The sequence below is a fragment of the Phalacrocorax aristotelis genome, chromosome 1 (genome assembly GCF_949628215.1).
Source record: "Phalacrocorax aristotelis chromosome 1, bGulAri2.1, whole genome shotgun sequence".
Taxonomy (NCBI): domain Eukaryota; kingdom Metazoa; phylum Chordata; class Aves; order Suliformes; family Phalacrocoracidae; genus Phalacrocorax; species Phalacrocorax aristotelis.
Genome location: NC_134276.1, coordinates 3708318 through 3733612, shown reverse-complemented (window position 1 = coordinate 3733612; position 25295 = coordinate 3708318). Strand labels below are relative to the sequence as shown.

The 25295-nt window shown below is 43.5% G+C and overlaps 1 protein-coding gene across 1 annotated transcript in view; it reads left to right on the top strand.

The window, feature by feature from the left end:
* GUCY2F (guanylate cyclase 2F, retinal) overlaps window positions 1–25295 on the top strand; it is a 54614-nt gene that overhangs the window by 16507 nt on the left and 12812 nt on the right. Inside the window, exons 7-17 of the mRNA XM_075114369.1 lie at window positions 103–183; window positions 1204–1380; window positions 2305–2461; window positions 3377–3526; window positions 5643–5791; window positions 8820–8983; window positions 9272–9464; window positions 9575–9749; window positions 16013–16111; window positions 18463–18557; window positions 19621–19706. Of these exons, the coding sequence (XP_074970470.1) occupies window positions 103–183; window positions 1204–1380; window positions 2305–2461; window positions 3377–3526; window positions 5643–5791; window positions 8820–8983; window positions 9272–9464; window positions 9575–9749; window positions 16013–16111; window positions 18463–18557; window positions 19621–19706 (1526 nt within the window). The remainder of the gene's footprint in view (window positions 1–102; window positions 184–1203; window positions 1381–2304; window positions 2462–3376; window positions 3527–5642; window positions 5792–8819; window positions 8984–9271; window positions 9465–9574; window positions 9750–16012; window positions 16112–18462; window positions 18558–19620; window positions 19707–25295) is intronic.

The window sequence follows — 25295 nt, the reverse complement described above, 5'->3', positions numbered from 1 at the left end:
GATTGCTTTCGAAGTCAAGGATCTGTAATTCAGACCTAGGTCCCAATGTTAGCTGTTGCTCAGAGACTTGCTTTATTATTCACCCTCTTGTACTGTGGACAGGGAGACTGGGTGTGGCTGAAAAAATTTGAGACGGGAGCAGTTCACCATCTGCGGCAAAGCTCCACCAGCATCTTGAGGAAGGTAGGAACAGGGGATGGACATGTGGAGGGAAGGTTGCTCGGGGGACCTTTGTGACTGCAGGGTATTTTTATTCTCCTCGTTGCGTATTTATCCGTTGAATCACATGTCATGCCTGTCAGTGAGTCTTGCTTGGTTAAATCCTGGTGGAACGGGCCACGCATGATTCTGTCTGAAGAACTCACCAATGACCCAATGTATCAGAGCCAGTAGCCTGCAAAACGCCACCCTGGACCTGACGCTTCAAAGCTGGGGCAATGCTGAATGTACACGGAGTCCTCCAGGTGGCCTTGTCTACAAAGGCAGAGTGGTTGGGAGGAAATCACCCCTGCCTGTCTCAGGGCAGGATGATGCACCGGTAGCTATTTTCGTGTGTTATTTGTTGACTGCCTAACAGTGTGGCACAGACACTGTTGGGCATTTCTCTGGGATTTGCTTTGTGTCTCCAGCTCAGATGCCTGTTAGAAGTTTACTTTTAGTCTGCAATTTTACTATTATTACTAAATGACAAGCACTTTTCCAAATTCAAGGCCATTAGTTGTTGGCAGCTACTGCTAACATAGGAGTGGCATTTTTATACATATAAATATTCCAAATTTATCAGGGTATGTATCCAAAGGCACTATTGATGGATGACTTTGGATCCTCCAGGCATGGTATTGCTTTCCAGATCAGACGGGAGCCAGAACAAGGTTCCACATGCTGAACTCAGTTTACCCCAGCAAAGCAATTTTTTTCCTTGTGAAAGATCCAATCTAGCTTGTCTAAAGAAAAATAAATTTCTGTTCAGTTTGCTTTTGCTATCTTGCTTTCTTTGTCTTAATGGATAGACTAAGAAAAGCAAATCTTAAAAAGGATATAGGATAGCTAAAAGTAAGCAGCAAAGAGGTCATTTGCTTCCCCATCCTTCTGTGAGAGACTGTTGGGGAGTACAGGAATGGTAAGGGCATCTAACGATATAAAGAAGCTGCTGAGAAGATGTCTGGCTGACTTGGTCTTTTGTGATTCACTGCCTTGTTTCAGATGAAAGATCTGCGTCATGAAAATGTGAATCTGTTCCTGGGCTTTTTCTCTGACTGTGGCATCTTTGCCATAGTGACAGAGTACTGCTCCCGAGGAAGCCTGGAGGACTTGCTGAGAAATGAAGATATGAAACTGGATTGGATGTTCAAGTCCTCTCTCGTGATGGATCTAATTAAAGTAAATCCACGCCTCCTGCTGAGGCGTGACCTGCATGTGACTTTTATACTGACATAGCTATTTCATCCAGGACTTTTGGATTTTTATAGTAATATAGGGAAAACCAATGTGAATGTTATTATACTGGTACACAGAGTCTTTAATGGAAACCTCTTATTACTCTTTTGTTACCATCTGAGAGAAGCAGTATTCAGGGTAATAGGACTATGTCCACGCAGCAGGATGAGTGGTTAAAACTACACATCAGGCTAGAACTGATTGCCTAGAACAATGAATTTGGTGATAAATTCCTACTTTCCAAAGGCCCTTTCTTGTCATAAATCAGAAATGCATCCAGCATAGAACCAAACCATAGACATCCCCTGTCACAGGATGGCTACACCTATGGTCACTTTGGAAGAGTGTTCACACACTTCCAATCACGTCCCATGTGTATTCATCCCCTAATGGTGAACTGCCAGTCGGGGAGAGGTGGCCCACAGAGGGTACACTGCCAGAACCATCCTTACAGCCCATCTCATCCTCCTTGAGGGAGCGGGGTAAGAGCATCCAACTCTTAATGGCTGCCCTGGACGTAACCATTGGGTACCACTTGTGCCCACCTTCTTAACCGTGCCTAAAAGTACAACTTCTGAGTGCAATGAGTCCTGGGGTTACAGAGGAAGGCATCTGACTATTCCTAAAGCTGCTGGTCCTTTACAGTATTGCTTCAGGGTGCAGGTAACATAATTCTTATTCCTAACCCATTACTGAACTTATCCCATAGTTTCTTGGGTTGATCAGGACTGCATTTGACATAGAGTCAATGCAGTATCTGATGACATCTAAGGTGACAATTTGGCTTGGTGTCTATGAATCCTGATGGATTAATTATTAATTTAATAATTCTTAAGGAACAGTGTCAATCTTTTCTCTGTTTCATAGGGAATTAGGTATTTGCATCACCGAGATTTTGCCCATGGACGTCTCAAGTCTCGTAACTGTGTTGTGGACGGCCGGTTTGTGCTGAAGATCACTGACTACGGTTATAACGAGCTCTTAGAAGCACAGAAATGCCCTTATATCCAGCCACCCCCAGAAGGTAGGTGCCATAAGGAAATATTTCTTGGAAATAATTGTCATAGAATCATAGAATCGTTAAGGTTGGAAAAAACCTGAAGGATCATCAAGTCCGGAGAAAAAGCCCAGGAACTCATCCTCTGGTATCCCAGTTTATACCTGAAACATGTTTTCAAGTGCTATGAGTGTTTTGATCCCTCTGTCACAGGATTTGCTTACTACACATTTCCAGTGTCTCAGATAGGGCAGTTGCCAGAAGACCTTTTTTTCCTCCCTTTCAAAAGTTATATATATTGCAGCAGCTGAAATCTTCCTCATTCCCATTGCTCAGGATGCACAGTTACCAGGGTAACAATATCCCAGTTTGAAGAAGATTCATTTCTTGATGAAGCTGGGTATGTTTTACAACTGTGTCTTTCTTCACTTGAAAGACTGGATTATAAAGACTAATTGTACTTCAGACTGCCACAAACTGCTTTTACAGAAACTATTTTCATCTAAGAAGAACTGCAGAATATATTTTATTAACTGATGTTTTGTAAAAGAGCAACAACCGTGACAAGAAATCCAGGCTTCAGCGTCAAGATTTTGTCTGAGTGATATTTTCAAAAAAAAAAAAAAATAGTTGTTAACACTTTTGGCAATAGTGAGAAGACTTCTTATGTAGATGTTCAAGGTTGATGTTAGCATGTAAATTATTGGTATAGCAAGATTTTTTAAAAGGTAGAGTGACATTTGGAAAATGCAGTTTTTTTTTGGTCAGGATGGAAGTCAAATATTTCTAACACATCACAAGAAATAAAAGAATTGATCCAGTAAATAATGAAGTATGTTCCAACCTTTCCTCAAATGACTGAAATGAAGTGTTCATTTAAGCACTTACTTTGTGATAGTCTGAGCTCAGATGAAAGAAAAGTGGTGCTCCTGATTTTTTTAGAATTGCTCTGGACAGCTCCTGAGTTGCTGAGGGACCCGGACATGTGCAGAAAGGGCACGTTCAAAGGGGACATTTACAGCTTTGCAATCATCCTACAAGAAATGGTTGTTCGGGGTCCACCATACTGCATGTCAGAACTCTCAGCTGAAGGTAGGCAACTATTTCCATACAATTTTAAGGCTTTATGCAGAGCGCTCAAAAAACATATGGCCATGCCCCTTGGGTAAAACATTAGTATGGAAATAGTGTCCCAGTCTCATGACCTTTCTCAGTGACAAAAAGCTGTTTTCAATGAAACATTCATAATAAGCATCAAAATGTGTATTTCTGATCTCAGCTACGGTACGTGACTCGTCACTGCTATCAGTCCGGCAGGGGCTCTGGGTGCTCCTCAAGATACTTCAGAGCTGGCCAACAGCCAGACCTCTGCAGCACTTCCAGTTCTCTTGTCAAAACTTTGACTTTTCATCATGGTGTGGGGTGAAATCTGATAGCAGAATTTCCCATAGCTTAGAAACTCCTTTACTTCCCACTCCTTGGCCCTTTTTTATATGGTCATGGGGGTTGACGTTTTTGAACTGGACCCCTTGCTAGCATCCTGTTTTGTCCACCTATTTTTCTTCGAGTACTTCCCCATTTAAAGAGGTTCTCTTTTCAGCAGAGATTGAAATGATACATCATGACCCCATTGACATATATAAGGTGGCTTGTATCAAAAATAGCAAATAGGTGAACTCCTTAGGAACTGCTCATGATGCCACACTCATTCATTCAAACTGTGTTGTCCATGCATAGGCAGAGCAAACACTGCAGTCAGGGTCGGGTCACAAACACTTGAACAGGGAGAGGGTGAGAACAATCAAAAAAGAGCTATTTCAGTGAAAGTCCATTCTCAACAAGTTTTAAGCTCGACAGTCACCAAGTGGGCTATGGCGATTCAGTATCTGCCTGTTCAGCACCTGGAAAAGTGGGGCCCTGACTTTGCTGCACCCCAAGCTGCTGTAACAACGCATTGACAATGATGATTAGGATGTAACCTTCTCTGTAACTCAGAGCTGGACCTATGACGCAGCCTATGATGTAATCAGCAGGTGTGTCCCCACCCAGTCCCCATGGGGAACCTCCAGCAAATGATACACATAGTACACTCCAGTTTCCTGATGTGGTAAAGTGATGAATTTCTACTCATTGCATCCTAATCCTCAAGGAGCTTTCACTCGTGGCGTGAACTTTAAGACCGTCTGGGTAAGGCATTTCCCCTTGGCTGCCTTTGGAAATATTTGAGCCAGGTGCTTTGTTTAGTTTATTTGGTGGAGACTGGTGGGATGAGCCAAAGAGCTTTAATGTAAACTGTCAACACCAAAAAGCTTTGGGTACTCACAGTAACAGCTGTGGAAACACAGGGCTCCTGCCAGAAAGAGGGTGTTTTTCACTCCATTTGACTGCTCTGCACTACACAAAATGAAACCTTCAAATACAATCACTTTGGGCTTGGTTTTTTTTAAGCAGGAAGACACAGTTCTCAAAAAGCACATTTCTTACTGAGAAATACCAAAATTGAAGTCAGGGTTGGGTTCAGAGATCACACTCCTGCATCCCTCCTTCAGCTGTCAATGAAACCTGCAGGTCTGCTCCTTCACTGTAGTGCTGTTTTATCTAAAACCTGCAGATTCAAGGGCTCTTTTCTCAGGGTCTGAAAGCCCAAGCCCAGTTCCTTATTAGTCTTATTTCACCTCTGGATAGGGAGTCATTTCCCAGATGTCTTTCTAAACCCAAACTCTCCCCCTTAAAATACTTTCTACTGTCTCTGTTCCCATCAGCCTCCTACGTACTGGTTCTCAGTTAATGACGAAGCATCAGAGGTGGGTAACCTTCCTGTCTGAGCTCAGCCATAACCCTCTGCTTCCTTAGAGGACTGCAGATCCTAACGGAGAGAGTCAGAGGCAATTCCATTAAATACAGGCCTGAAGGCTCACACATCCATCTGTCACACAACCCTCCCCCATCCAGCCACTTTATTGCTCATAAATGAGTTCTCCAGGGACAAGAAGGCAGGGGAATCTCTTTTATCTTTTAAATCCTCCCAGAGACTCCTGGCAGATGAAAGCAGAAACCCCCAGCTTCATTTGACACAGCCATTGGATGGTGAGGAATAACAGTGATGGCTGAAGGAGCGAGCAAAGGATAGGTGAAAATGTCCATGTCTTTTGCCTCCACGAAGACCCTCCATCTCACAACGTGCCTCCCATTCTTCTCTTTGTCACAGAAATTATAAAGAAAGTGAAGAAGCCCCCTCCCCTGTGCCGCCCAAACATAACCCCTGAGTTGGCCCCCCTGGAGTGCATCCAGGTAATGAAGCAATGCTGGGGTGAAGCCCCCGAGCGACGACCAACCTTTGAGGAGGTATTTCATAAGGTCAGTGAAGAGAGCAGCAGGTGCAATCCTTTGTACTTGGCAGGAAAGTGTGGGTTTTTTCTTTTAGCGAGCCCTTAAATAATGGTTGAAGAAGTCCCAGAGCTCTAGTCTTGCCTTTGTTATTGGGTTATTTTGTAGTTCATGGAGTATGGCTTATGTCTTGTCCTGAACTTGGGCTGCTATGGCACCACAATGTGGGGTGTGAGTGTGAAGCAGGCTGGACACGGGCTTGGTGTCTTCACGTTTGCAGCATACCTGCAGGGATGGTCTCATTTAGATCAAAGTTCTGTAAATGTAAATTATGTAAATGTAAATTGTAAAAAATGTAAATTATCTGTAAATTTTGATCTTCTAAAGTATTTAAAAAGTGATTAATTTAAAAGGAAAATTTGCCAAAGGCTGTTAAAAACAAAGATACAACGCTTGGCATAGGAGGTCCCTGAACTGCAGATTGGTGTAGGCTGGGAGCATATCCCAGGGGAATATAACTGTACCTAAGCCTGGTTTGAACAGCTTTCCCAGACGTCTGTCACTGGCCAGTATCACAGAGAGGTACTGGCAAAATAAACCCCTTGTCTGATGCAGCAGTATTGTTTCTATGTTCTTACAAGGTCAAACTAGGTAAACCAATAGCCATAATTTTTACCTTTCCATTCTATGAAACTGTGATAAATTTACACCCATGTGACTCCACTGTCGAGTCTAAGGCAGCTTCTGAAGCCACAGGTTATTGCACTGGTCCACAGGCTCAGATTCAGATCATGAGGAAAAAGCACAACTCAGTGAGGAGTTGAGGATGGGAGGTGGCAGGACACATACATGCCCATGTGTAAAGGTGGATTTAAGGCCGGTGATACATAGCAGCTTGTAAATGTTGCTAATGCCCTGAAATTTGCCGCTCTCAAATAAAAACACTGCAAGTTACCTTAAAGATTACAGAATCCCAGAATCCCAGGTTGGAAGGGATCTCAAGGATCATCTAGGCCACCTTTCTAGGAAGAGCGCAGTCTAGACAAGGCGGCCCAGCACCTTGTCCAGCTGACTCTTGAAGGTGTCCAACGTGGCCGAGTCAACCCCTTCCCTGGGGAGATTATTCCAGTGGTGACTGTCCTCACTGTGAAAAATTTCCCTCTGGTGTCCAATCGGAATCTCCCCAAGAGCAACTTCTGTCCATCGCCCTTGTCCTCTCCATGGGACTCTGTGTAAAAAGGGAGTCTCTGTCTTCTTTGTAACTACCCCTTAAGTACTGGTACACGGGGATGAGATCCCCTCTGAGCCTCCTTTTCTCAAGGCAGAACAAACCCAGCTCTCCCAGCCTATCCTCGTATGGCAGCTTCCCAGTCCTCTGATCATCTTGGTGGCCCTTCTCTGGACCCCTTCCAGCCTGGCCACATCCTTTTTGTACAGTGGGGACCAGAACTGCACACAGCGCTCCAGGTGTGGCCTGGCAAGCGCTGAGTAGAGCGGGATGATGACTTCTTTCTCTCTGCTGGTGATGCCCTTTTTGATGCAACCCAGCATCTTGTTGCCCTTCTTGGCCACGATTAGTCGTTGGATAAACGACGGTGCAAATTTGCAGCATGATAGGACTCCATAACAACTCACTGTTGCATTAATAGTAGGAGTCTGAGGAGAGGCTAGGGAGAAACCCTACCGTTGAGTCACGAGGTTCAGACAGGACCCCCTTGCTTTCTAAACTCCTGCTCCAACAGGAGTCTAGGTGTGGCTAAGTCCAGTCTTAGTCTCAGACTTGGTCAACGACTTATTCTCTAAGGGTTGTAGAAGTAACCACCCATCAGAGTATTTGTTGTTAGTAACACTTTGGCAGATGCCCCGGCCAGTCGCGTTCAATAAGAACGATCACGGCTAGATTAACAAACAGTGTAATTTATTACAGCAACAGGTACACAGGTTCTTTGGATTACTGGTGATAAGGTTGCTGGTTACAAGGCACATATCAATACCAAAGATATGAGTACACTGCTAGGCTACAAGTGTGTTAAGCAAACATGAAGTGACTCTAATGCACTGGAATCTTAAAGTGAAGGTTTCTAAGTTTTCCTGGGGAACACTTGGTATAACCAAGTGCTCAAATCTTACCCAAAGGCATCCCAGTGGGGGGGAAGAGAGGTTAACCCCTCAGCTGGTCCCAGAAGTCAGAGTGGTACACAGTGGTATCTTCCCCAACATCCTTTTTCTCTTCACACATTTTATACTATTTTTCATCTTTCAGGCGGAGCTTGAGTGACTCTGGTCACACATACCTTTATTAGGATTGGTGTAAAATTTCCTTGCTTCACTTTTAAAGGTGTAGACTAGAAGAAATTCAAAGCGCATGCCCGGTGAGGGGTGGTCACACCATAGAGGCGGGTAGCTTTTGGGATGGAGGTGTGCTTTGCTATTATAATGATATTATAATGAGCAAAGTTCACCAAAAGGACAGCATTTTGTCAAAAGTATGATGGACTGTTGACCCAGGATAGCAAATATGCAGCGTACCAGCTCCATGGTACCTCGAGTTCCCATTTATCACGGAGCCTGGCCGCGATGCCTCCACACCGCTCCAGCCTCCGCACAACTCCTCCTAGTACGCCAAGTACTTCTGGCATGGCCGACATCTAAGGTTACTAGGGAACTTCTGTGGAATGGGTTCCTCACATATCAGCTGCACTTCGCCCTGACAGCTTCTTCCATGCTGTACCTGTTCTGAAAACACAGGTTCAATTTCTAAGTCACCTCCAGCAATTATTCCACACTCACATACTTGTCATCTCATGGAAGGTGGTGTTTCACTTAACCCGCACTGAACAGTCATAGAGAAACAACATGCTCCTGGGCAGCTTCCATAGCTTTCGATGCAAATTCACCCTCTAATTTGCCTTTTTCCTTTTTTTGTTGAACACTTCCCACTGATCAAGCCAGTTTTAGCATTGTCCCTTTAAAATAAGTGTTTTTGTTGCTTTCCAAACTTAGAGTGCTACAATGGTGTAATGAGATGGAGAAATAACTCTGCAGTTTGATTTTCCAGTTCAAAACCATCAACAAAGGGAAAAAGACCAATATCATTGACTCAATGCTCAGGATGCTTGAGCAGTATTCGAGCAACCTGGAAGATTTAATCAGGGAGCGGACCGAAGAGCTAGAGATTGAAAAGCAGAAGACAGAAAAACTACTGTCACAAATGCTCCCCCCGTAAGTACCGGTACTTTAGACAGTAGAAAAAGCCCCCATAGCTAGACTGGGCAAAAGAGCTCCCTAGAAGCGTGCAAGATTGCAGAGTTGACCTCCAATTTTGGCAAACACCATCCAGTCAAAGTAAAAAGCTTCAGTCAATGCTTGTTACAGCCATATAGAACCTCCTATTTAGTGTCAGATCTTTTGAGCGCAGTAGGACAAGAGTGTCCGAGTTCTTGTGTGTGTACTGCAAAAGGGTTTGTCCATCTTGGCACATTGTTATCTTTACTGGCATTGTTATTTCAGATCAGTGGCAGAAGCCCTCAAGACTGGTGGCACTGTGGAGCCAGAGTATTTTGACCAGGTGACAATCTACTTCAGTGACATCGTGGGCTTCACGACCATTTCAGCCCTCAGTGAACCCATTGAAGTAGTTGACCTTCTGAATGACCTTTACACGTTGTTTGATGCTGTTCTTGGAAACCATGATGTTTACAAGGTGAGGAGTACCTTGGGCATGAGGATCAAACTCTTTTAGTTTTATTCTACACCTCTTTTCCATCTTTGTCAATTTATTTAGTTATTTTTTCTTGTAATGGTATTTGCTAGGTGGAGACAATTGGTGATGCCTACATGGTTGCCTCAGGGCTCCCAAAACGGAACGGAAACAAGCATGCGGCTGAGATAGCCAACATGTCCCTGGACATCCTCAGCTCAGTGGGAACATTCAGAATGAGGCACATGCCAGACATCCCCCTCAGGATACGAATCGGGCTGCACACAGGTAGGCAGTGGCACTCACCTGCGCCTGAACATCAAAGAACTCCTTTGTAATTGTATTTCCAGCTTGGAACGCTTTCTCCCTGCCTGCCCCAAAAAAGCACCCATAGAAGATGCTTTAAAATCTTTAAAAACAGAAAACCCAAGGAGGAAAATGGCTTAGTGTCATTTTGGGGAGAAACTGTGTATTCTGTCGCAGTCGGGAACTACATCAGACATGTTAGTCACAAGGGTTTCGTTGCAACGGTGGCTCTTTGATGTGCCACAGGATCTTCATGGTGTGATATGGAGACATCCAGAGATGTTTTTGTAATGCTGTTCTGAAATGAAAAATGCCTGAAGAACAGGCATATAAAGAGAACTTACTTCAATCCCTGGGAAAGTTATGGAATGAATACTCCTGCAGACCATTACAAGTCAATTGAAGCACGTGATTGGGAAAAGCCAACATGGCTTCACTAAAGGCAGGTCGTGCTTGAACCAGCCTGGTGGCCTTCTATGACACAGTGACTTGCCTGGTTGACATGGGGCGGGCAGTGGACACTGTCTACCTGGACTTCTCCAAGGCCTTTGATACGGTCCCCCACAGTCTCCTCCTGGAGAAATTGATGCGTTATGGCCTAGACAAGTGGTCTGTGCAGCGGGTGGGGAACTGGCTGACAGGCCGCACCCAAAGGGTGGTGGTAAATAGCTCTTTCTCAAACTGGCAACCTGTCACTAGTGGAGTCCCCCAGGGATCGATATTGGGCCCAATGTTATTCAATATCTTCATAAGTGATCTGGATAACGGCATCAAGTGTAGCCTGACGAAGTTTGCTGATGACACCAAGTTGAGTGGGGAAGTAGGCACTCCAGAAGGGAGAGCTGCTCTGCAGGGAGATCTGGATAGGCTGGAAGAGTGGGCCAACAAGAACCTTATGAAATTCAACAAGGAGAAGTGTAAGGTCATGCACCTGGGAAAACATAATCCAGGAGTGCAGCACAGACTGGGATCCACCTGGCTGGAGAGCAGCTCTGTGGGAAGGGACCTGGGGGTCCTGGTAGGCAGGAAGCTCAGCATGAGCCAACAGTGGCTGCTGTGGCCAAGAGGCCAACAGGGTGCTGGGTTGCATCAGAAAGGGCATCACCAGTAGAGATAAAGTAGTCACCATCCCGCTCTACTCAGCGCTTGCCAGGCCACACCTGGAGCGCTGTGTGCAGTTCTGGTCCCCGCTGTACAAAAAGGATGTGGCCAGGCTGGAAGGGGTCCAGAGAAGGGCCACCAGGATGATCCAAGGACTGGGAAGCTGCCATACGAGGACAGGCTGGGAGAGCTGGGTTTGTTCTGCCTTGAGAAAAGGAGGCTCAGAGGGGATCTCATCCCCGTGTACCAGTACTTAAGGGGTAGCTACAAGAGAAGATGGAGACTCCCTTTTTACACGGAGTCCCATGGAGAGGACAAGGGGGGATGGACAGAAGTTGCTCTTGGGGAGATTCCGATTGGACACCAGAGGGAAGTTTTTCACAGTGAGGACAGTCACCACTGGAATAATCTCCCCAGGGAAGGGGTTGACTCGGCCACGTTGGACACCTTCAAGAGTCAGCTGGACAAGGTGCTGGGCCGCCTTGTCTAGACTGCGCTCTTCCTAGAAAGGTGGCCTAGATGATCCTTGAGGTCCCTTCCAACCTGGGATTCTGGGATTCTGTGAATAAAAAGTTGGGGTGATTTATTACAGGTAGGATATAACTGGAAAAATATCTGATACAGCTATTAAGAGAAAGTTGTGTTGTAAAGTAAATTATTTCTAATGTAGAAGTCATAACCTATTCAATTAACAGAAAAGTGGCTTGTTTGAAAAGAAAAGAGGAAGCTCTTTTTTTATATATACAAAGTGTGATTAAACTCCAAAACACAACAAAAAAAAACACAAAAAAACACAAAAAACCCCAGTCATATAAGCAAAACTATGACCAGGAATTTAAATGGAGGAAAAGACATCTGCTGTTATCATAGAATCAATATTTTCAGAAAAGATATGAACCTTCATAATTTTATACCATAGCCAATCGTTCATAAATGTTTTCCAGTTGTTCGTCATCAGACTTCTTGTGTTTTCCTCTAAAGTACCAAGAACTGCCCGTTGCAGGAAGCCAAACAATGAATACGATTGTCCAGGAGTCTGACCCAGTATTACAGCGGGTTTTGTCCTTCTGCCTATCTGATAAAGCCCACATTTTTGCAGCTTTGGCATGCAAGTGTTTTACAGAAGTCACTGTCCCAGTCCCTGTTGTACACATTGGGAAACAAGAGCAGAGAAAAGGAATCATCTCATCCAGAATATCCCAAGAACAGAGCTGTGACTTGGGCAGAGCTAAAATCAATATTTCATATCTCCTAGACCATATAAGTTCTTCCTTTGGGGTTATCTTTGAAAACTCATCCCCCTGATGTTTGCAGTTTGGGGGTCTTAGCTGGCCCTCCACAGAAGTCTAAAGTGTTAAGGAAAGATTGCAGGAGCATTGTGGGTTTTATACTCTGTCAGAAATTAGGTGAGACAATGGCCCCAGCTTGGCTTGCCCAGAGCAGGAGTCTCTGGAGAACCAGCAGCACATTTTCAACATAAAGAGGGAGGAATTTGGTGTGCAACGTCTGCTGCTGCCTGTTGACAGCAGTTCTGCAATGCATCTTTCATCCACCCGGCCAAAAATCTATCCCTAGGTGATGTGTATGGGGGGGGTAGTTACATTTTTTCTTGTTTTTATGAACTCTGGGTATCTGGACAGCGGTGCTGTTCTGAGCTGTTGTTTAGGGTGTGAGAGGAAGAGAGGGAGGAATTGGTGTTTTCTTCCTAAAGAAGCAGAAGCCAGATCATGTTTTGCACAGATCTGGCAATGTCATACTGTCATGGGACCAGCGAGAAATGCAGGCTCCAAAGCCAACCAGCTCTCTGAGCCACCGAGCTGACAGCAGAGTTTGATTAACCCTAGACCCCATTTCTCCTGAGGAAGGAAGCATGAAGAGGGAATCACCAGCATCATGAAAGCATTGAGGAAGTCCCTAGGGAGAGGGAGGGCTTCGATAACATTTTCACTGGAGAGGGTGGAGAACAGGTGTGACCACCAGTTTTGTGGACCAACTGCTCCATGGAAACTGGTGCCAAGAAGAGCTTGTGATCCCCTCCGAAAAAGCAGTAAATGCCATGGGGGCACGGGCTGTCCATGTCCCTCCAACCCCAACCGAGAGCTGCACCTCTGGGAACCTTTGCTGGCCCATGCCCATGGTCTGCTTGTGGCAATGCATGGGTAAAGAGAAGAGGATAAGAAGACCAGTGTTTTGTCTGCAGTTTCTTCCCTGCTTTAAATGCACCCTGGAGTCTTGGCTCTCCTCTTTTGACTGCATGTCCAGAAAAACTCAGCTGACTCAGCTGTTTCCACGCCGTCCATGTCTGGGCTGGAGCTGGACAGTCAGGGAGAGCGGTGGTGAGAAGACAAGCTTTTCCATGGAGGCTGAAGAGGGTCTATTTATTGGTCAGGCTCTCTGGCAGGCCGCCCCACACTTTGATCGAGCTTATTAACCTCTGCAGCACCACTGACGGTTGTTGCAGAGTCTTTGCCAGCACGGCTCATTAACTGACCCTGCAAACCCTGGCAAAGCGCCATTTCAAAACAAACCAGAGAACCTGTATAATTAAACAACTAGGCCATAACGTTCTCACCACAGGGTATCTAGTTTCCTCTGAAACTTGTTAGTGTGGGAGATTTATTGCTGGAATTTTTTGTTAACCCTTTGCCGAAGCTGTCCAGATAAGGGGGAGCACACACAGGCAGCGAAGGCAGCGAGTGAATTAACTCCTGGATGCTTTCAACATGGAAAAGTCCTTTGGGCATGCATACAATGTAGGGTTGGTTTTGAACTAATAACTTCCTGTAACAGGAGGACAGGCTTAAAAGCGATATTCTAGAAAGATAGTACCTCACCCTAAAAATCTTGCCTATCATAGGTTGTGACCTTTGCAGAAGTGATTGGATGGTTGCACTGACTGAGTAGGAAACCTAAATTCAGGCACCTATGTGGAGGTGTTTCCAGGAGGGCTAGGGAGCCTGCACTCATTTTGTCATTGGTGGAGATCTGGCGGACATGTAGGTGGACCCTGGAGAGAGGTGCAGGTGTGGAAAGGCTCTTACAGCTCACTTGACTTCATTGACTTGGTCTCCACCAACTACAGTAGGAGCTCAGCCGCCTATATTTGTGCTTCTTAAAATGGAATCAAATCCTCCTCAATGAGGGCTGTTTTTCAACAAGAATCACTTGTTTCTGTCCTTGCAACACCTATTACAGAAGGAGCTTTGATCCTTACTGAGATTTCTGAGTGCCGCTGTCATGTTTTCACCACAAGATGAAGAGAGGTGGTGCTATGTGAGTTAGTGTTTTCTCAAGGAAAACTCTTATTGAAGTGTGAATTAAAAAGTCTCCAACAGGACCCTTTTTTTATGCATATGTCACATTATTGTGCGCACGTTAAGGACCAGTTAGGTAAGTGTTAGGTCCTTGACCCAGTAGTATCAACAGTGCCTTTACAGTTGTGCTATAGAAGTGCCTATAGACTAGACCCTGAAAAAACTTCCACTAGTGGATGCAGCTCCTCTCCTGAAGAGCTTGAATCAAATTAGCGAGTACTGACAAGGATGGGAATTAACTTAGAAGAGATTCTGAGGAGCAATGTCTTATCCAAGGTTGCACAGCACATTGGCAGTAAAGAAACCACATCAAATCAGGTTCTCTTGATGTCCAGAAGTCCCTGCATGCTGTGTTTGATCCAGACATGCTGTTTAAGTCCTTGTAACATTTTTGGTATGAACTGTTCTTCCTCTTTTTGCTTTTCTTTTTAATCTTTAAGCAAGAGATCCTTCATCAGACAGGAGTTAAAATCTGTCTTACCTCTCAGTTTGCATCCTCTATAAATTATAGTATAATCCTGTTACTTTGACTCTGCAGCAACAACTTTTCAGAGGTCACAGCAAGAGCGGTTCTTGCAAAGTTCCCTGTAGATTTCAGCTATGGAGTTTCATTGGCCTTAAGATGTATCTGAAAACTATATGAAGAATCAGTTTTTGTAAATAAGAAAGCTAAAATCACAGTAAAATTACATTGTCCTAAAAGAAATAACTGATCAGTTCTAAATTAGGCTACTAGCGTTTGGTTTTTTTTTTTAAAAAAAGTAACATTTTAACCTACAATTTTTATATAATTGAAAACTTTATCTATAACATCATTTCAGATACTGTTGATGATGAACTATGTTCTCATCTCTTGTAACCTTGTATGGGAAAGGATATCCTAGATGTCAGTTTTGCTAAATCTTAACACAGAAGGATCATGAAATTAAAAAAGCAGGAAGAGCCTGAAAGACATATGATGTAAATGCATCCAATGGAAAATACAGAGAGGCCTGTCTTTCCTCTGCAGGAAGGCCCACACTCCCTTATATTGCTGAAAGCACTGTGGGTTTTGGGTTTTTTTTTGTTAATTTGTTTTGCAAGCCTGATATTTTAAAATGTGGTTGATGAAATTCAGCATCTCATCCTTCAGAACACAGTCCAAACATTAGCTAAGCCAAGTGCCCCAGATGACAGTTGTCTGTCCTGTTTGGCTATCACACATTTTATCGCTGTGTGTGCGCATGTTCGTGTGAATCCGGCACACATCCCTCTCCCTGAGAACTTGGCACCGGTTCTTTGGGAGCTGCTTTGGAAAGGAGTGGATCTCACGTAAATAATGAGAAAGAGGAAAAATAAACAGTTTTTGGCTAGACAGGCGAGCTAATGATGTCTTCCTTTCCAAGGAGGGGACACAGGGTGGTCCAGCATGCTGCCAGCATCTCTGGACTTCCCAGACTGATTTTCAGCCCTGCTTCACTGGAACGCAGGGCACGTCACAGGATCTGAACTTCAGGTTTTTTGGATGGAAAAGGAGGTCTTTTTAAAATGAGATTGCGATAGTCCTTGAGCTTCCATGAACTCTGAACAAATTTCTCCCAGATGATGGTGAAATGAGGTCCTACCACACAAGACCTTTCTCAGGCATAAAACACTGATATGCAATCTGGAGCAATGCTTAATTTTTGGTTGCTTGTAGCAAGCAGCAAGACCAATGAGATCTTTAAAAAAACCTTCTCCTATATTCCCAAGTGAGTTTTGAATATCAGAGGAGAAGATGAGATTTCTTTGTTGGTGAGCCCCTTGATTTCTGCAGTACCATCTGGGTTATACAGATGACATGTCTTTCAGGGCCTTGCGTGGCAGGTGTGGTGGGCCTTACCATGCCACGGTACTGCCTCTTCGGAGACACAGTGAACACGGCGTCACGAATGGAGTCCACAGGCCTGCGTGAGTATTTGGGACAGTCCCCAGGGTGGGTGGTTGAACAAACTTCTTGAAAGAGATGAAGAAACGTGAATCTTTCCTTATAAGCATTGCAACTGAGTCAACTCTGAAGAAAGGGCAAGTCAGGTGGAAAAATTCAAAGCAGCCTGAAGGGGAGGGCATCAGCTTTGCTGTCATAGGTCAGCCGTTAGGGCTCTGCCTTCCAGCTGCAGTCCTCTGATTTGGATCCCAAAAACCAAAATCAACATGAATATTGCCCTAGATTTCTCCTACATGGGTTGGATCCCGCTTCAGTCAGTGCTGAGAACCCTGAATTCAGAACTGTTCTTGCACAGTAACATAAAGCACTTACCTGGCATGGCCAGTACAAGGCAAGGGTTGAAGCACATGTGGGCACTACTTCCATCGTGCTGGAGAGAGAGGAAAGCAGAACCCATGCAACCATGTCGTGCAACATGAAGGGCATCATTTGTGATGGCGTCATTTATCAGCAATAACAACTCCGTGTACAAGCGTTGGCAAGTCCTAACGAAATCCTTTAGCTTCCCTTCCAATTTGGGTTTTCTTGATGGGTTGATGTTCATGCTATTTTTCCCTCAAGGTCACAACTTTGTTTTCCTGAGGCCTCCAGTTATAAAAGCACAGTCTACATGCACAGAGCCAATCGCTGCAGCAGATAAGATGGTACCATCTCGCAGCAGTTTCTTATCGTCCCATGGCTGGAGATGTCTAGACATGTAAAAAGAGCTGATGGGGAAGAAACATTTGCTTGCCTTTCAGTTCTATGTGTACACAGACCTGCTGTTTGGTGCTGTCCTTGGCTAAGGCACGGATGGGCAAACCATAGTGGTTGAACTGTGGATGACACAGTGGACATCTAGGGACAGCAGTGTCAGAGCCCTGGGCATGCGTTGGATTGGCTTTTGGTGTTCAGGCTGTCAGTACAAGTTGGTTTGCAAAAGCAACATCTCATATATATTAGTCCTTGATCTGTGATCTCCCTTTTGATATTTTCAACAGCTCTAGGAGATTACCTATTATGGCTAGTTTACAAGCTCTGTGAAGCCTGTGATATTTAATATTAAAATCTTGAGGTCTTGTCAGGCTAGAAATATGTTGCAGTATATATGCCACATTAGAACTTTTTCACTCGTTCACACAATCCTCATATTTCTAGCTCCAGTGATTTTGATTAGACTAATTAAGACTAAAAATTAGGCTAATCATTAATTAAGGAAAGTTGCCTTTCTTGTGATTATGGCTGGCTTACTTTAAGAGGCTCACATTGCATTTGGAAAGCAGTGGAAAGGAGGAAATACTTTAATAGATTTCTAAGGAGTAGAGAGATATTTCAAGAATCTCAAGGTTTATACCTTTGGATGTGCAAAGTCCCACTGAGACCGGAGACAGCAGGAGCACTGCAGATAAAAATGTAACATTATACATTAATATAGATGTATATCGATACACAGTAATAGGAAGATTGTAGGTTAGTGTCTCAGGAAATGTAGCTCAAGGCTGTGTGGTCTTCCTCTGCTCATTTGAACTGATGTTCTTCTTTCTGATTATACTGCAAAAAAAATTTAATTGGTTCATCCCCCATCCTTCAAGGGGGAAGGGAATGTGACTGACACATCTGAAATAAAAGCTCAACAAAAACAATAACAAAAAAACCTATTTTGGGGGCAAATGTTTTAGAAACATTCCCTGGCTTGTTCACACCAGCAGAACAACAACAAATTTCAAGGAGTTCCAGCAAAGGCTGTAAAACAAACTGGGGCAGATGGGAATTTAATAAAGTCCTCCAGCTTTGCCCTTTTTGTTTGTACAGTGTTAATGGCAGCTCTGGATGGAATCAATTACTGAAAAACCCAGATGGATCTAGATGCACAGCCACATTTTTGTTATATCCCCTTGCAAACTCCACCTCTCTGCTCTTCATCCCAGCTTTCAAAGGATGTTGGGTGTCTGGAGCAGGACAGATGGTTATTTTTCTTTTCTTTCTTTCTGCCTAGTTACTCTGTGGCAATAGATAGAGATGGCATTTTTGATTCCAGCTGACAATGTTGTTGAAAAACCTCTTACCATCTTTATTAAGAGCTGGACTTCTCTACTTTGCATGTTTGCCATCCTTCTCCAGGAAGTCCTTAGTGTAGATCTGTCACCCTGTGCTTCTTACAGCCCTACCTGGATGGATCCATCAGCATCAAACCCTACATGGTGGAACACCACACAGCTACACCAGCTACGTGCCTGCAAGCTTTAGAGCGTTTTTCCTTGCCAGTATGAAGCAGTGGGGAATTCACAGCGTGTGTCCAGTATAGTGATCCAGCTGTTTTGATTTCCATTCCCAGCTTACAGAATTCATGTCAGCCAAAGTACAGTGGATACGCTTCGGATTCTAAATGAAGGCTATGAAATCGTACCTAGGGGAAAAACAGAACTGAAGGTAAGGATGGTCAGGGCTGTGTGAAATGCTTCACAGGGGAATCTTCTTGCTTAAGAAGTTTTCACAGTAAGCTCTTGTTTGGCCTTCATCCACCACTCTTCTGCTGAATCCTTCCCAAATTGTCCATATCAGTTGTTTCAGTAAAAAAAGGTAATTATTGAAGGACCATGGTATTGACCAATCAGCTGTATGTGCTGGATCTAATTATTTATTTAGGACTCTAGTCAGTCCACCTGTGACAGAAGCTGCTGCTTTTCACAATGTCCAAACAAGACAACACTAAATAATTCAAAACATCACTTCTCCCCTTATATAGTCAATAGGCAGAAGCAGGAGCTTTGCTTGCCTTAAACACCCACAGTAAGAGGTCTGAATAAAGCCTCAGGTCCTTCAACAGTCTTTCATGGCAAGTGGAATCATCTCACCAAGGTTCATATGTCTGCAAGTGGAGATCTGAGGTAATTATACCAGGTTTAGTCAATGGGAAGAAACCTTTACATAGTTAGTAGAGATGAATTGTCACTTTAGGAAAATATTAACGTGACTTACTTTCAGGGTTCAGTTTAAGTGAAGATTAATGTCACCCTAGAAATGTCTGTTTTCCTCCACTCCTCCAGTCAAGGGTGATTGACTGTGATGTAGATGCCTACAGTTCATCAGATGCATCTCACCTTAAAAGCTAAATCATCAGTGGTGGGAGATGAAATTACTCTGATACTCAGCCCAGCAGCAGTTGTAAAATCTCTCAGTTAATGATGTTATTAGTGCTGCCAGATAAGATGGTTGGAGATCCTGTAGTTTCCCATTTATGTTAAGCTGTGTGTTTTCAATGACCCAGATCAATGAGGGTCATTTGTAGATGACAGTTTGAACAAGGCCTCCTCTTTTAGGATAGTGAAATTCAAATCATCCCTGAACCACCATGAAGGAGAGCCCAAGACTTCCAGCCATACTTTTTCTCTGGATATATATGAAGCTCTCAGAAACCCAGTGAGGAAATTACGTTTTGAGCAGAGTGTGGTCAGAAAGCTGCTCATTATCTGGATTTTTATTTTTATTTTAGGGTAAAGGAGTGGAAGACACATATTGGCTAGTTGGGAAAAAAGGCTTTCTGAAGCCCTTACCTAAACCTCCTGAAATAAAGCCAGGGTAAGTGTGACTTCATCACTTTTCAATACATTCACTAAAAGGTCCTTGCTGGAGCTCACAGGCTGAAGAGCTGTCTTTCCATGTTATCTATTTGCAAACTCTACATCATTTTCCTTAGGTGACTTACATTTTCAGGCATAGTATTGGGACTCAGAGTGATGCGGTTTCTTCAACTCCTCTCTTTAATCACAGTTCCCAAGAAGTGGCTTGAAAACTTGCTGCTTCCCCTGTAGTCCCCTGGAGGCTGAGCACCAGGGAGTTCATCCCTCAATCTCCTTCCTACTCTGTGTGCGTATGGGAGACACACAGGGACACTTTCAGGTCTCTGCTGTCATCTGTGAATGGGTGACACTCAGATTTTTCTCTTCTTCCATCAAACTCCTGCAGAAAACACCAGCCTCCTTCACCATACAACCATGGTTCTTCCCTGTAGCACTATTTGTTTGAACAGAACAATAAGGATAATTTGTGTTGTAAAAATATGGCACCACTAGGTAATTAAAGACTTAATGATGTTGCCTCCATACAAGCAGCAGTGAGCAAAGATTGAGCACTTGAAACTCATTAAGCCATTTTGTAGCTCTGCAAAGCCTGACTTTGCAAACTGAGTACACCCCATTCAGCTGCCACATGCTATACGCCTGGAAAGGATGTTGTGGCCAGGACACAAAAACCAGGAGTGGGGTTTTTTTGACAAGAACAACATGGTCACCCACATTAAAGCTAGTCAGCCTTGACACCCTTTTTAATCAACAAAGATAAATATGTGCTATGGGGTCTGATTCGACTGGCCTGCTTGGCCATCTGTATTAGAAGATGAATCACCCCTGCAAGGTGCCTGTTTTGTTGGTTATAAAGAGGTCCTACAGTGACTAGCTCAGAGGCAGATGTCAGACAGGTCTGTTTTCACTTTGACTTCCCCAGAGCAATCTTGTTCTAAGTTTTGCCTCATTTCCTCTTAGTGAAATGAAGATAGTTTTTATCTCCCTTTGCAGATAACGGTTAATTACTTGGGCAGTTGCAGACAGGGCATCCCATGTGCTCAGAGCCCTCCCAGAGTTTTCCTGGCTTAGCATGGAATTTACAGTATTTTGGTCCATAATTTCTAAGTTATTTGGGTATATATCAGGATGAAAGATAGAAGGTTACTGGAAGATAATTTTGAGAGAAGATATTTCTTAGGCTTGGAGACATTTTATTGTTAATAGTTTTTGGAAATGAGCTATTAAGTAATGTGTGTTGATACCAATGATGCATTATTCATGGGAAACCTGAAACTTGGAGGAGTTTTGCCAGATTAGCAAGGTAGGTTGGCTTACCATGCAACCACAGAAGCACCAAGACTTCTACCTGGAAAGTGGGTCCTTCTTATCCTGGTTTTACCATCTAAAAGTCATGGGTTAGGCCTCTGTTGACTGTTGAGGTTCCTTCCATAATCCTCAAAGAGCCTGTCTTCTGGTCATGTGTGCCAAAATCAGGCCTGATCTGTTTCTAAACATGAGTTGTAAGGACAGAAAATACATCAGGTCCAGGGGTACAATACGAGGAAGCAAAAAAATTTCCTACATGCCCAAGATCAGGGGATCTTGAACAACCTTGTGTAACCTCAGAAGAATCCACCAGTACCACTGCACAGAGGGAGGTGCTCTTCTGCTCTTGTCCCAAGGGTCTGATCTTCACTGTTCTTTTGCAGTATTTCTGTCCCCACAGATCATCATACAGTAGTTGAATGAATGTGGAATCAGAGGAAAAAACAAAGTTATACAAAACTGAATCTGTCCTAGTGAAGGGTCAAAATGAAAGCTGTACCCTGTAGAAGTCAGATGTCAAATGGCAGAAAAAAGTAACTGGATGTTCAATCAAAGCAAATATTTGGAGAACTGCCTCATGCATAGGCTGTGCTGTCATCAGATAGGTGTCCTGTTTTTCCAGCCTTATCTTGATGGTTTAGTTTTGGGTCAGTTTATTAGAGGTTGAAAGTTGTTTCTCACTTATTGGCCAATATGGTGGTTTCAGATCACTGCCTCATATACTTCCGTAGGAATTTCCTCATCTGTAGGCTTTTCAGCTGAAGAAGGAGTTACTGAATAAATTCCTTTTCTACTTATCTTTTCACCCTGTCCTGAAGCAACTCATCTTCTATTTATGTCTTTCCTTTCCATGAAGTCCATGAGCATTTGCTTTTATCTCATGCTTTATTTTGTGACTTGGGTGGCCTAAACATCTACAGGTGGGCCGTTGTGGTGGTCTTGCTGAGAGGTGGTACTTATTAAGAGAAGGTTAAGGTCTCGTGTCCATACTATGAAAACACAAACCCGTGGGCCATGGATTTAAGGGTCAGACCCTAGGGGTGGAAGTTCTGTGTGAAGAAAGGGCTCAAAGTAACCCTAAGAGAAATGATTTCATCTTCATGAAAATCTCTGGATCTGTGTCTGACCCCATGAGTTATCTCCTGGAACTCATATGGACCTGGACAACTTGATCAGCTTAGTTTCACTCATGGTCTGTGAATGCTTCTTATTGCCATGACAAGTCATGGCCCTTGAGATATGGAGTATTTCAGACCTTCACTGTAGTGCTTTATGGTAAAGACAGCAGATAACATTAAAAAAATATTACGAACTTCCTATTACATCCCATGATGCGAAACCCATCAGCAATTTTCCAGCTCTGGTAGGCAGTCAGTCATGAGCAGATCTATGATCAAGTAGCTCATAGAGCTGTTCATAGATGTCTAGGGACCAATCAAGCTTCATTATCCTACTGTGTCTGCAGTAGTCTTGGCACCCTAGAGCTAGAGAATGGTCCTTGACCTTACACAGGTGAGTTCATATGCAGCTTAGAAGGCAAACTTCAGCAAACTTAAAAATATGAAATAATACTTAATTATGTGATTCAGTTAATACTAATGGTCCTTTCTGATATTGCAGAAATTGGTGAGAGAATACATCTGATTGTCTAGTAATAAACCTCAAGCCACCACCAAATAACTAACAAAGGAACAATTATTGCACCTACATGATCTGAATTTTATTGATATTCATCAACCTCTCTGTTTAATCCCAATTACAGATTTATTGGAAGCATTAGGTGGAACATTCTCATTGATTTCCACTGTCTGCACCAGGTTTTCATACCTTTACAGTTGTGTAAGGACATTCAGATAAATGGACTTTACTCTTAAAACTCAAGTGCTGTGAGTGACATGGCTCACACAGGACACAAAACATTAATTAACAAGAAAGGTAGTTCAATTAAAAGACCTAATATGCTTCTTACCACCCCTACTTTCTTCCAACCATGCATAAAATTAAATTAACTAAAAGTCTATTCTTATAATTAACCTCAGGTCAGGCTGCTCAGGGTTGGTATATCTGCTTTCAGAAGCCAAAATCTTACTGGAAATCAAGTAAGAAACCCCTTCACATGCTCTTTTTATGGGATAGAGTGGAGGTTCAGTCGTAGACCCAGGACACGGGGAAAGTGCAAGTTTAGTGTCCAGATTGCAGTGTTGGCTCCTGCCCCAGAGAATTTTCCTTTTTGAAGGATAACCTTCTTCTTTCTAAGTGTGGTCAAATCTCAGCTTTACCTTCTTTACATGGAAGCTTTAGGTTAATTTTGCATCACAAAACAGGGCAGGCAGTTCAATTGGCTCCTTTCCTTGCTCCAAGGCAAATTTCTACACCTTCCCTGGCAGATGTCTGCCTTGTAATGAACATTATTTCTCCTTCTTCCTTGCGGCTTGTTGGGATTTGTATTGCTGCATCCCAGGATCTTGTGGCTTGGGGCTCCATTGTGCAATAGCCACAGAAGGCAAAGAAAAAGCTTGCCACAAAAGCCTGATACTGCCATGGGAAATGATAACAGATTGGGGTGGACATAGAGAAGGTATGATGAGATAGCAAAACCAAGCACACTGAGCAGTTGAGCAGCAGCCTACCTGTAGGATTTTTTTTTCTGAGATTTCACATCAGATGGGTTTAAAGGAAGGCTGTGAGGTTTCTTTGAGGGTACACCAGGAGACTAGTTTTGGGGCTGAAAAGCAGCCATGGAAATATCACAAAGTTGTTAGTTTATAAATGTGGGATTTGGAAGTTGGCATCCTGCAATGCCCTGGGACAGGCAGCACCTTGTCAGCACTGGCAGAGCACTTGTCCAAAACAGTGGAAAAGATATGAGGTTATACAAATCCAGAAGATGCAAGCCTGACCTGGACTCAATTACAGACGCATTTGGCAAAGCTCTGAAAAAACAACTAACACTAGGAAAAGTTCAATAGCTAATGAAATTCAGGAAAAGAATAAACAAACCCAAGAGCCAGGATCATGTTCATTTGCAGTTCCAGGGAGGTGAGTGACATACTCAGTCTTCTGACTTTCCAACTTTTACCATCCTGTTTCAGAAATCCTTTGCTCTGGTACTGAATACAGTGCTTTCAAGCAGCAGGAGCCCTCTATCCCAGGAGGTAGTTTTAGCTAGAAGCTTTCCCTTTCTAACACTATTTTAAATTATCTATGGAAAGTTAACTGGAGGGGGGGAAAAAGAAGAAAGAATAGAATTCAACAAAGAAAGGTGCAGATCATGGGTCCTTTCAAGGGTTTTTAACCATAAACCCAGTGCCCAGATAAAGAACATATGAGAGGTTTGGATATTTATCATCAAACCAGATCCCTTCTCTTGTACAAAATCATACAGTAGCTCTTAAATCCAGAAGGGTGATAGATCATCCAGCCCACCCCCAACCACAATGATAAGTACAACATGACATGAGAGAGCACTAAAAACTGAAGATGTAGCCAGGGACAGAGGGGAGTTTTTGCGCTCTCCTGTCCTCACATACATGAGGATCCATCCTGGAGAAAGCACTGAGATCCTTGTTTGAAGATGAAACAGGTAAGAAGCAGTGAAGGATACTCAAAGGATCCATCTCCCAACACCAGATGAGAAACATCTTTTTATGAGCCAGGAAAAAGACACCCATTATGGCAACACATCGCCTTCTACACAATACAAAGCTCTCATTGCTTTGTCTATGCTGAGGCACCCTGGCAGGATGGGAGATGGTCAGTAGAGAGTCTCTAGTGTTGCTGTTGCTGCTGACGTGTCTCTCTGGGGGGATAAGCAAAAGGATTTCCATCCAGGCTCCTATTTGAAGTTTTTCACCCAATGCACTTTTAAGTCAGAAATAGAAAAGCCTGTGAAGAAAGCAGCAGTGAAAAAATTTTGCTCTCCTCACAGAGATGGAATTATACAACAGCATCACAACATTTCCTAAATAAACTTTCTATAACAAAGGTTATTCAGGGAAATCAAACATCCTCTGGCTCATAGGCTTGATCACCCAGTGTCAGGACAGATGTTTTTTGCTTCGCAATCAATGTTCTCTTTTCAAATTATTTCTGAACCCCTAATGCAGCAGAAAAATTAAGACCAAGAAATATTCTGGTCATGGCTATGGCATAATGCAGGTGAGAAAGAAGAAATTTTCTCTGGAATCTGATTGAGGGGAGAAAGGGAATGAAAGCTAGTGACTTATTTCCCTTTGAACAAGGTGCTCTGACTTGGACTGTGGTTGCTCTAGCTGGTATA